The sequence below is a fragment of the Agrilus planipennis genome, unplaced genomic scaffold (assembly GCF_000699045.2).
Source record: "Agrilus planipennis isolate EAB-ADULT unplaced genomic scaffold, Apla_2.0 scaffold68, whole genome shotgun sequence".
Lineage (NCBI taxonomy): Eukaryota > Metazoa > Arthropoda > Insecta > Coleoptera > Buprestidae > Agrilus > Agrilus planipennis.
This window is the reverse complement of record NW_020439033.1, coordinates 346,305-358,898: the sequence shown is the minus strand read 5'-3', so window position 1 is coordinate 358,898 and position 12,594 is coordinate 346,305. Positions and strand designations below refer to the sequence as shown.

The 12,594-nt window shown below is 35.8% G+C and overlaps 1 protein-coding gene across 1 annotated transcript in view; it reads left to right on the top strand.

Annotated features, from left to right (window-relative positions):
• LOC108732845 (glutathione hydrolase 1 proenzyme) overlaps positions 1-12,594 on the top strand; it is an 18,671-nt gene that overhangs the window by 3,510 nt on the left and 2,567 nt on the right. The window contains exons 2-9 of the mRNA XM_025976600.1: positions 3,148-3,294; positions 6,929-7,149; positions 7,210-7,402; positions 7,886-8,086; positions 9,571-9,805; positions 10,593-10,783; positions 11,481-11,721; positions 11,794-11,907. Of these exons, the coding sequence (XP_025832385.1) occupies positions 3,148-3,294; positions 6,929-7,149; positions 7,210-7,402; positions 7,886-8,086; positions 9,571-9,805; positions 10,593-10,783; positions 11,481-11,721; positions 11,794-11,907 (1,543 nt within the window). The remainder of the gene's footprint in view (positions 1-3,147; positions 3,295-6,928; positions 7,150-7,209; positions 7,403-7,885; positions 8,087-9,570; positions 9,806-10,592; positions 10,784-11,480; positions 11,722-11,793; positions 11,908-12,594) is intronic.

Here is a 12,594-nt window from a genome sequence, read left to right as displayed (position 1 = left end):
ATTTATTCAAGAACCACCCACTAATTCGTAAAGACCAATGGTACCTTATCATCCATATTAATTAATGGGTACCTAGTACTAGTGTTAATGAATATTATTTTCATTATTTTGTAATTTTTATCTTACGTAAGATATACGCATACATAAATATAAAATCCTCTCTAAACAGAGAAATAATGGAAATTAATATTTACATTAATTTGTTTGCTAACCCGTTAGAAATAAAAAAAAATCTAATTTTTCCGCAGAAATTGACAGTCGCTATTTATTTAAATTTTCTGCTACATATCTACGCAACAAGTTGATTCACAAGGTTCACGACCTTTAACAGTATCGTCCAGGAAGGTCAAAACGTTATTAAAATGTTGAACGTATGTAGTTCCTCGACAGATGACCTTAAATTAACCTACTTTATGCGCCGAGAAATTGCTTTTCCAAATTAAATATGATTATCAATTTAATTAAAGGTAAAACATAATTAAATACAAAAAAAAAAGATACAGTTCCAATAAATACCTACTTACATCTACTAATTAAGAAGTACCTGGAAATAAAAGGCGATAACGTATCATGGGAATTACAAAAACTCCAATAACCAATTATAGATAGATACAATACAATTTTCGTACAGAACAGGTGCCATATTGATTCATACAGCTCCAGCCCTTTCAGCCTTTATAGCACCCTTCTGAAATTTATATACAGCACCGTCGAGTTTGAAAAAATATACACCCGAATATAGACATTTAAACCCGCCTAGATCCTTGCAATTGTTTAGTTTCAACTAAACTATGACAAAGTACGCGATTTCTAATTGAAAACTTTATTTAATCTAAAAACCATTGCGTATGATCAACATTAATTTATTGAAATTGTTTTAAGTAATTTAATTACAAAACTTTGCTTATCACTTATTATCAAATGGTTATCTTTAAAAAGATTGTTACATAAAAGTGTATTTGATATGATTGGCGGTATTCACACTCAACTGTTATCTAATTAATAATTAGTAACTATAAATAGTAATGTAACTTTTAATCTATCCCTATCCATCCCTTTGATACACTGCCCAGCTGCTAGTCGTATTTTAGAAAAACGCCAGAATTTTGAAAATAAATTTGAAAAATTGAAACGCCCAGTATACAAATATTTATCACACAATTACACAAATCAAGCTGCATGAATCGATAAACATTGACACTTAATAAAGAAATTCGCTCAACTTAATTTATTAATTGCTTTAATATCATTATGTAAACTCTTTATTTTAAACTACGCAAAATGCAAAAAAAAATTATTTTCTAAGTCACTTATTAAATAACTGTCCATTTCAAACAAAAAAGAATTATTTGCATTAGTGACTTTAACAAGCGTGAAATTCAATTTTAAACCAAAAAGGAATGTTTTCACCTTCGGTAGGCCTTCATTCAATTGTTTTATATCCATGACCATTAAAATTGAAAATTACCAAATCAAGAAGAACTATTTCAGACGCTAGTCAATTATAAAAACTTATATAACTTACTAGAACTTCTACAGGTATTCTTAAACGTCCTGGGTCGCAACCTTATTGCATTCGTAATGTACAACAGGCAGAGTTTTGTCATTTCACATACCAAAGTCGTAGCCCATGAAACACTAAACTATCTCTAAAACTGCTACAGGTATTTTTAAATGTTCTGGGACGCAAGAGTATTGAATTCATATTATACACTTCGAAAACATTGACTTGACTGTACAATTAAGTCAATGTTTTTAGTGATGTAGAAATCAGTAAACAGGCAAAGTTTTGCATTTGCGTAAACATAGCCCATTATATTCTAAACTACCTCTACCAACCCTGTTTTTAAAATGATGGTCTGTACAATAGAAACAATATTAAACAAATAGATATTAGGAAACAGAAAACTGTAACCATTTCTGCTAATTATGGTTAATAAAAATTAATCAAAATACTTTTAATCCCAGATTTATTTTACAGGTACAATTCATTAATCTTCCAAAATTAGCAGATAGGTATAAAATAAAGCTACTTGAACAGTTGCAGAATAATATTTTTTCACAAATTTGTTCATAATCTACTACCTCATTTTCATATGTATAAACCTGAACTTGTACTTCAAAAGGTAACTTGACAGATAACAGAGATAAAAAGGAAATTATTACCATATCAATCTATTTGTAATGTAAAGTTTATCTTAGCTGATATGAATCTACATATTATGGAATTTAATCAAGACAAAAAGCAATTGATTCATATCACTCTTTGCTGGAAATTGAATTAAAATATAAAGCCACTTCCTTTGATAACTTTACTACAGGATAAGTCAATAGTTTTCAACAAATTAATAAAATTGTAGGCATTATCACGCAAGAATCAATATGACGGTTGCTAGCCATATTTGTTTTCGAATAATAGAGTAACATATTAGATTTAATACTTTAGCATTTTTTAATAAATAAATAGAAAGAAAAGTAACACTAATTACAACTAATTATAAAGTAATAAACAAAGGAAGACGTTAGTTTTTATTTCTCAAATGATTTTAATATGCATTTTGCAACCGCCCCCCCCCCTAAGTTTTTGACGTGACAACGTCTTATAATTCGATGGAGCCGGCTGCACGCACGAAAAAACATGACTCATGCGGCGTTACCTCGCTCTGAGGCGTTCCATTTAAGGCTTGAAGTGCAAGCGAGAGCGCGGAACGAGCGACAAAGAGGCACAATCGGCCTCCGCGTTCGGCAGCGTTCGACATCTGTCTCTCTCCTACTTCAGTGAGCGATGCATCCGCGTGAACAGCTGCTATACAATAATACATTTCCATTTACCCCCTTATCTATATCCATACAAAATATCTATCAAACAAATAAAATTAAAATTTTCTTTTGAAAAATGAAACCATTCCATCAGTATTTTCTTATGACGTTGTCACGTTCAACTATCGTCAGTAAACCGACTTTACAGACAACCGATTTTTTGATAGGTATATAGGTAATAGATATACACAAATTGTGTTTTGATGTGTATCGGACTTTTGACAATTATTTGACGAAAAATGTCAATCATATCATTATGATTTATACAAAAAAATAATCGTTTTGGTGTACAATAAGAATTTCCTTAAAATTATTTATTGGTTTCAGGAAAGCGAAGTACGTAGGGCTAGGAGGTGTGGGCCTGACTGGTCTGGTGGTACTGGTAACATACGTTTCTTTGTATTCGAGTGTAAAGCCGTCTCACTACGTGGCTGCCGTTGTGACAAATGGCTACGAATGTTCCCAAATAGGGGCGTAAGTGTCTTTATACATGAGGGATATTGGTGTGTTTCTCAAAAATCATTGAATTCTGAAATAAGTAGCGAGTGTGCAGGAGGTGTTAGGACCTTATAAAACAAGAAAATTATGTAAATATTTGGTGTTCCGAAAGTTCACCGTTTTCGAGAAAATCATATCTAAAAGTACAGTCCGGCCCTGTTAAGATCACGTAGGGAAACACAACATTGCAACGCCACATTCAATCAACTTCTACTTAGCGGCAACCGTGTTGCATTTCTCTCATATTTTTGTACTCTTGTTTTGTTTGTTATTTATTAGATTAAATTAAATGTGATTGACGATGTTTACGTTTACAGTAGTTCTTTGCTCTATTAACGTTGTAGGCTGTTGATACTTACTTTATTAGTCACCAGTGACCCGCCCCAGCTTCGCAGGGGTGCAAGGCTGATACTAAATATATTTTTGATTTGTCTAGATTATTATCAAAAAGGGGAAATCTTCATATACAACATTCACAGTGTTTTTGTCATTAGAAAATACAAACCGGCCTGCCGGCCGGTACCGCCTAAACTACTATGTCCCTGCATTTTAAATCTGTAATATCTTTGAAAATATTCATTTAAATTACATACTGTAAAGGACCATATTGATCTATATTAAATGCACAATGCATTTAAGGTACTTAATTGGATAAGAATTAATGCTGTATTGCCTACAATCGCTTCATAAAAAGTAAAGGATAAAAATGGTTATTGTGGGTTATCCCTAAGAGACAGACATATACCATCGCGGACTTTTTTGTAGACCCTTTTAAGATGTACAATATTGTTGTACATTATTTTGATCTATCTCGTAGGGTTCAGCCAGCGTTTGCAATGTAAGCGCAAAAAATGTGTTTATTTACGACATCACATTAGAAACCTCTAAAATTATCAGTGTTTCCCTACTATATTATGCATGTGTTATACATATAAACCTTCCTCTTGAATCATTCTATCTTTTTAAAAAAAACCGCATCAAAATCCGTTGCGTAGTTTTAAAGATTTAAGCATACATAAGGACAGACAGCGGGAAAGCGACTTTGTTTTATACGATGTAGTGATTCTACAACCGTTCTCGCCAATTTCTATGCGTTGTCAATTCACGCCCAGGACCGGCTTCGAATCGCAACTTCGTCTGACCATGCGACTCCCTACTGCATTTACTTAACGCCCCCCAGAGCTTGCTACTTATTTAATAAACACCTTGGGTTACCGTCATTGTACGCTTTGATATAAATAAGAATTGAAAGTGAAATTATTATTATTATTTTAACAAAGTTATTTTCTACATTTCTTACACTTATCTTTCCTATATTAAGTTATTTATTTTACCCTTGCTCACTGTCTTCCTTTACCACTGTCCTAAAAACAAAAACTACCCACGTTTCCTTGAAATTTTCTTCAGTCAGCTCATTCACTAATTCATAGCATTATCCTGATATTCTCCTAGCACATGTTTCAGACAGTGTACCTCCCTGTGACATATTCTACACTCTCTGTTCTTTTCCATTCCCCAATATTTATAAAATCTCCCTCAACCCTATCTTGACTCCTCTCCCCATATCATTTCCCTGCATCTGTTCCTCATCAATTCCCTTATATCGATCCCTTCCCTTAATCAGTCCCTCAACTGCTCCTAATTGATTCTTAATCTCTTCAAAGTCCTCCCACTTTCTCTATCATATCTACCTTTCCTTCCTATTTCCAATACCTTCTTTCTCCACTCTTCCTTCCTGATATCAACTTCTTCCAGCCTCCCCAAACTCCCCTCATGTTTTACTATTCTTTTTGCAGCTTCTTGCCACTTCTTCCCACATTTAATCTCTCTTCTTATTACATAATCTAGCGGACATCTCATTATACTCCTCAGCATCACAATAAATAGCATCAGTCTCTTACCTCAATTGTCCTTCCCTAAGTATGTATCTCATCCCTACTATTATCGCTCAGCATATATCCCAGATATGCATAATTCCTCACTTTTTGTATTTCTATTTCCATACTGTTTTGTTTTTTATTTTCCCCTTCTTTCTCTCTTCACTCCAGCTGATCTTACTAAATTTACAAGACAAGCCAACATTGCAAGTCTAAGACTGTTTTATAACACCATTAATTATAGGGTTGTTCGGAAAGTCATGTCGTTCTTTTTTTTGTGGAAATGAAAGACAGTTTTCGTATAATAAGCAAATACTTTATTAAATTATATATTGACCGTTCTGGTCCAACACCTTTTGCCATCTTTCTGGTAGTAGCATAATTCCACGCTCATAAAATTTTTGGTCTTTGCTGGCAAAAAACTGATCGAGGAGGTTTTTGACCTCCTCATTTGAGGTGAAGGTTTTACCGTCTAAAAAATTTTGGAGTGACCGGAACAAATAATAATCCGATGGTGCCAGGTCTGGAGAATATGGTGGGTGTAGCATTGTATCCCATTCAAGCTGTAAAAGCTTTTGGCGAGTGACCAAACTTGTGTGAGGTCTCGCGTTGTCTTGGTGAAACACTACACCTTTCCTGTTGATTAGTTCTGACCTTTTCTGTTGAAGTGCATCATTCAGTTTGTCCAGCTGATGACAGTAGACTTCCGAATTAATCGTTGTGTTATCCGGTAAAAGCTAAAAAAAAACGATTCCTTTAAAATCCCACCAAACAGACAGCATCACCTTTTTTTGGTGAATATCGGCTTTGGAAATGGTTTGAGCCGGTTCATCTTTTTTGCTCCATGACCTCTTGCGTTTGACGTTGTTGTATACAACCCATTTTTCGTCCCCAGTGATGATGCGCTTCAAAAACGGATCATTTTCGTGACGTTTGAGAAGCGAATCGCAGACGTCAATGCGGCGACACAGATTTCTCTCTGTGAGAACATGGGGAACCCATACATCGAGCTTCGAGGATAATCCCAGGCCTTTCAAGTGGTCATAAACTGTTGAATTTGATAAATTTAACCTCAATCCGATCTCACGTGTTGTTATTCGCCGGTTCACATCAACTAATGCCTTTATCGCGTCTTTATCAGCTTCAACCGGCCTTCCCGAACGTGGTGCATCTTCGACATCAAAATTGCCGGATCGAAATTTAGCGAACCAGTTCTGGCACTGGCGTACTGTCAACACACCTTCTCCATACACATCAGTCAATTTCTTTCTGGCTTGAACAGCATTTTTACCCTTTCTGTAGTAAAACAGTAAGATATGTCGAAAATGCTGCTTATCGCTCTCCATATTTAAAAGGGCACCAACCAAAAACTACTGCGTAGAATTAATTGGAATTTTTCACACACAAGCCTTGCTATATGAGCTCTCAAAGCATATAAAAATTATACGGCTTAAATGTGAAGTTGGGTGCAAAAGAATACAATTTAATCCTCTGTCGGGAAAAAACGAAATGACTTTCCGAACAACTCTATAATTTATTAAGAGGATAGATGTGAATAGATTTTTGATTCATTATTTCGGGTCCTTCTTAACCAATTTTCAAATTAGTGGTCCAACTAAAGAAGATTCAGAGGGCATAGCAAGCGGTCCCGTATCCCAGTTATGCATTTCTTGTAAAAATTGTTTGTCTTTTATTTAACAAAAGACACGTGTGTCTAAGTTTTTGGATTTTAGATCAATACTGGAACAAGGTGGTTCAGCGGTTGATTCAGCTATTGCAGCCCTCTTTTGTGAAGGAATTGCTATGCCCCAGAGCATGGGTTTGGGTGGTGGTTTTTTTATGACTATTTATATTCGAGAAGAAAAGACTGCGTATTATTTAAATGCTAGAGAAAGTGCCCCCTTGGCAGCGTCAAGGAACATGTTCGCTGGGAACGCTTCATTGTCTGCTGGGGGTAAAAAATGAAACGTTTACTTTCATTATGTATATCTTGAATTTTCGATTATCCTTAAAGGAGGATTAGCGGTTGCAGTACCTGGAGAACTAAAGGGTTATTGGTACGCCCATCAGAAATTCGGAAAACTACCATGGGCCACCTTAATTCAACCCTCCATTGAATTGTGCAGGCGTGGACACCTTGTCACCCCTTACCTAGCAAATTTATTCAACAACCAAAAGAATATGATTCGTCAAAGCGATACGTTAAGGTACGAAACCCAACCTAATCTAACTAACAACCTCTTTTAGGTTTTACTGGTGTATCGTTTATGCTGTTGTGCCTTTGTAAGATCTTTCTTAACTTTTACGAAGGACCAAGTAAATTATTTTCCAGAAAAACGTAGTTGAAATACAAGCAAATTCAATTCAGGTCCTGGTAAAGAAATACGACCCGCAACACTGCACTCAATCAACTGATGCTTACCAGCGTCAGTGTAGTATTTGTTTGTAGTGCTAAATTGTTTACATTTATCTTAGACGTTTGAAAATCTGCAATTTTTACATTCTTCATCCTTTTAGTTGCACTACGCTATTCGATAGAAAATTATGTGGTCATTTCACGCACAGGGCCGGCTTCGGAATGTAAATTATTGTGTTCTTGTTAGTTTAGGCCCTCCAAAGCTCGGTGCTTGTTTCTCTTACACTTTGCATGCATTTCAATTGTATTTCTGTTTTTTTCATGGATCGTTTAGGGAGATTTTTTTCAATCCTGAAACCAATGACGTGTACAAGGAAGGTGACTACGTCAAAAGATTAAAACTGGCGGAAACGTTGGAAGTCATTGCCGAAGAAGGAGCAGATGCCCTTTACGACGGTTCTCTTACAAGCGGCTTCATCCAGGACATAAAGGATTTGGGTGGGATTATAGTGGAAGAAGATCTAAAAATATACACGTAAGAAAGCAAAAAGTTTTGGCCCACGAGGAACTTACCGAAATATCTCACATACATAAGGTTTAATTTAGTTAAATACAGTCGAACTTCGGTAACTCGAACTGCGATGTGACACATAAAAACTTCGAGTTATCAAATAATACTTCTTTAATTAGTATTTCTTTGTGAATGAACATGTATGTGTTTATTTCAGTAAAAATTGGTGAAATGTTACATAAGTGCCTTAATATCTATGCTTTTCAAAGGAATAACAAAAATTATGAAACAGTACTATCAACATATTTTTACATACATAGTAAGTATGTACATATGTATGCATTACAAATACATATATACATATGTGTATGTATTTACTATTTCACTGTAAAAAGTCAGTTATTTGTGACTGACGAACGGATTTCTTAGTTTGGTTTTTGAAGAAAGCTTCAATTTCATTTAAACTATTATACAGGGCATCGGTCGTATATTCACTGGCTTTTAAATAGGAACGCAAGACACTCAACGAATTTTCAAATTTTTGACCAACAGACAATGTAATATATAAATGAAATGAAATGACTTATAAGTCAAACAAGTGAACTTAGCAAGCGCAGAAACTGAACTGCCTGCATGAATACGTTAAAAAAGATAGGTTAAAATCGACCGTAATTACGGGATTCCCCCAGAAAATTCGACTTATCGAAGTTGGAGCAAAACATTTCGTTCGAGTTATCAAGTTATTCGAGTAATCGAAGTTCGATTTATCAAGACAAATTTACACGCATTTCCTAGTTTTGACGCTATTGCCAACCAATTTGGTTCGACTTATTAAAAATTCGAGTTATCGACTTATCGAAGTTCGACTGTAGTAATGTAATATCTCACTGATTTCATCATCATCATGAGCACATTTTCCCAATTTCCTAAAACTAGAATAATCCTATGTGCAAACAGTAAAATCATCATGATAGGGTCGTCAGTCCTAAGACTGGTTCCACTCTTTCCTATCCTGAGTCCTAAATCAAAAGTTTTACTTGGTGCATTTTCTTCCCCTAATAGTTCTTCCGCCCTTTCTTCCATTCTCATCTGTATAATTCTAGTTAACAGTAATATAATCTAGACAAATTCGAGGTCATTTGGTGAACTGGTGTCCTGATTCTGGTTTAAAGGCCGTCGTTAATTGGTGTTGCTTCCTAATGTTTCGCTAGCACGAGTGACCAGCTTCCTGAGATGTTCTTTCAGCATCGGAAATGGAAGGACCTTTGAAGAACGACAGCCTTTAAACCCGAACCAGGACCGCACCAGTCTAGGTCTTTCTCTGTCCCTCTTAACTCCTGTTTCTGCATCTAGTATGCTTTTAACTATCTTTTTTGCACGTCATCTCTAAGAATATCTAGAAATGTAGAAAATGGCATCTAATAAATCTTCATCATATATGCGACATTATTTATTAGTATTTTTTGCTTCATATCAGGAATGCTATTTTTATTATTACTGTTTTTTAGTCCCCTTTGGGAAGATCCTGCCCATACTAATTTAAATGGCTATTCGCTGTATACGTCACGACTGCCAAGTGCCGGTGGTATATTGACCTTCATCCTCAATATTCTACAAGGTTATTTAGACCATAATAATATTAACTCTGTAAAGAACTGGCAGAGAATTGTCGAAGCCTTTAAATATGGATATGCAAGGAGAACAGACGTGGGAGATCCACGCTTCGTCGATGGAATGGACACGGTAATAAATCATCATCATCATCATTATAAGGTCATCAGTCCTAAGACTGGTTGGACACGTACCTCCACTCTTTCCTATCCTGAGCTAATCTTCGCATTTCCCTAAAACTAGAACAGCCCACATCCTTAACTATTTGCGAACAGTAATCTAATCTAGGTCTACCTCTACCCCTCCTAACTCCTGTTTCTGCCTCTAGTATGTCTCTGACTAGATCTTCATGCTTGAGAAGGTGTCCTACCAGCCTATCTCGCCTATTTCTTATTAACTTCCATAGAGTCCACTGTTCTCCTATGCTTTCTAAAACCTCCTAGTTTCTAACCTTCTCTACCCACGGCATCCTCATCATAAGGTTGCCAGTCCTAAGACTGGTTGGACACGTACCTCCACTCTTTCCTATCCTGAGCTAATCTTCGCATTTCCCTATAACTAGAACAGCCCACATCCTTAACTATTTGTGAACAGTAATCTAATCTAGGTCTACCTCTACCCCTCCTAACTCCTGTTTCTGCCTCTAATATATATCTGACTAGACCTTTATGACTAAGAAGGTGTCCTACCAACCTATCTCGTCTATTTCTTATTGACTTCCATAGAGTCCTCTGTTCTCCTATTATTTCCAATACATATTCATTTCTAACCTTTTCTACCCACGTTATCCTCATCAATATCTCACAAATACCTCAATATCAATTTTAACGAATGCATTAAATGTTTCTGGATCTTAGTAAAGGATAATTAGGTACACCTTGAAATAAAAAAAAATAAAAAATAAAAATGATTCTTACAGTTGATGGACAATTTAATGTCAACGGACTATGCCAATTCAATACGCAGTCTAATCACTGACGATAAAACGTTTCAAAATCCGGTTCATTATGGAGTCAATGCGAGTTTCTTTGAAGACCATGGTACTGCTCATCTTTCTGTTTTGGCCGAGAACGGAGATGCCGTATCAGTTACCAGTACCATCAATTTATAGTAAGTCAAAAATTATTCCATATCGAGAAATTCTACAACGCTAAAAGTCCAATGTTCATTCCTATGGGGTTTTACATTTTGCCAAACACAACATAACATTAAAATAATTCGAAGTGGTCTGTATTCTGTCGAAACTGCCAGAAGCTAACGTGCCTATCACGTTGAGGTTGGCTACGCCGGGATTCGTTTTCAGCAAGTAGATATCCACACAAGTGGACCTTGCTGGAGCATACGTAATCCTAAAATGTAGCATCGTGCTACAGATGGCGTTTACTGCGCCATTTGTAGTATTTTCTAACCACATAACATTCTCCAAAATTGGGTTACCCTTCTCCTTTTTGAAGTCCCAAACGTTACGATTTCAACTGCAAAAAACTTCAATGGAGACGATTTTAGCCAAAAGGATTTTGATCTCCTCACCATAGAAAGCATTTTTCGTAGCTGATGACGATGACACGTTTGAAACTTTGGCCAAATAGAAACCATCATAACCTGACCTGGAGAAACTTTTAATTGAAAATATCGACCGTGAAGGCCTTACTGTTAAAATGATATCCAAAAGTTATTTCTTCACAAATAAAATATTCTCAGGACTGGGTTACCCAGTTTTCTTTTGGTCAGAGTCCCAAAAGTCTTATCTTCAGCTACGAAATGATCGTCATCAAAAATTTAGACCTTTTGGAACTTTTTCTTTCAGCTTTGGTGCTAAAATCAGATCTAGAAGTACAGGAATTATTCTGAATGATGAAATGGATGACTTTTCGTCGCCGAATATAACGAATTCTTTCAACCTTCCCCCCATGCCCAATAATTTCATCGAGCCCCAAAAACGCCCCGCATCATCGATGGCGCCCAGTATTATTGTGAATGAAAAGGGCGATGTTAAACTGATAGTGGGGGCGGCGGGAGGATCGAAGATTACAACTGCTGTAGCACTGGTACGTATATTGATACATGACCATCCCGGAGGTGAAATGTTGATATAATCGGAATTTTTATTAACATTCCAGGTGGCCATGAGAAACTTATGGTTCGCTGAAGAAATACAAGAAGCAGTAAGTGCACCAAGGCTGCACCATCAGTTGTTTCCCATGTCTGTAGCTATTGAAAACGATTTTGACCCCGTAAGTTACAAAAGAAGTATCGCATAAATAAATCCTTATAAAATATGTCGTCTCATCGTATAGCAATTAATTGAAAATTAAAAGGAAAAATTCACCCCTAATTACCACTGTTGTATGTTTAGCAAAAAAAATATGCTAAATAGTGGTTCTTTTCACTTAAGCACTGCTGGCTTTGTCTCGTATGTTTGATTGAAATATATCTTAAAAATGATTGACTAAAACTGTGAACTGCTTTAAATGAATTTATTATTCACACTTTAACAACTACAATTTAACTCTCTTAACTACTGAAAACTAATGGCTAACTTATACAATGTGTTTGATGTGACCTCTCAACAGGAACTGTCTTTAAAAACTTATTTTGTTACGCTTGTCAACCTTTTTTTGATTTTAAACTACTCCCAGATGTTGCCTTTTCTTAGAAGGTGACAATATCGACACCCTGCCGCCACGAGTTCTTACCGACCCCTCAATAAAGCAAAAAACTGTTGTTTAACAACTACAAAAAGCTTTATTTGAGCGGACACGTGTTTCGCCCACTTCATACGTGGCCATTATGAACGCGAGACTGACGTATGCCCACGTATGAAATGGGCGAAACACGTGTCCGCTCAAATAAAATTATTTGTGGTAATTAGGGGTGAGTATTCCTTTTAATTTTTAATTAATATTTACCACAGTCTCCTC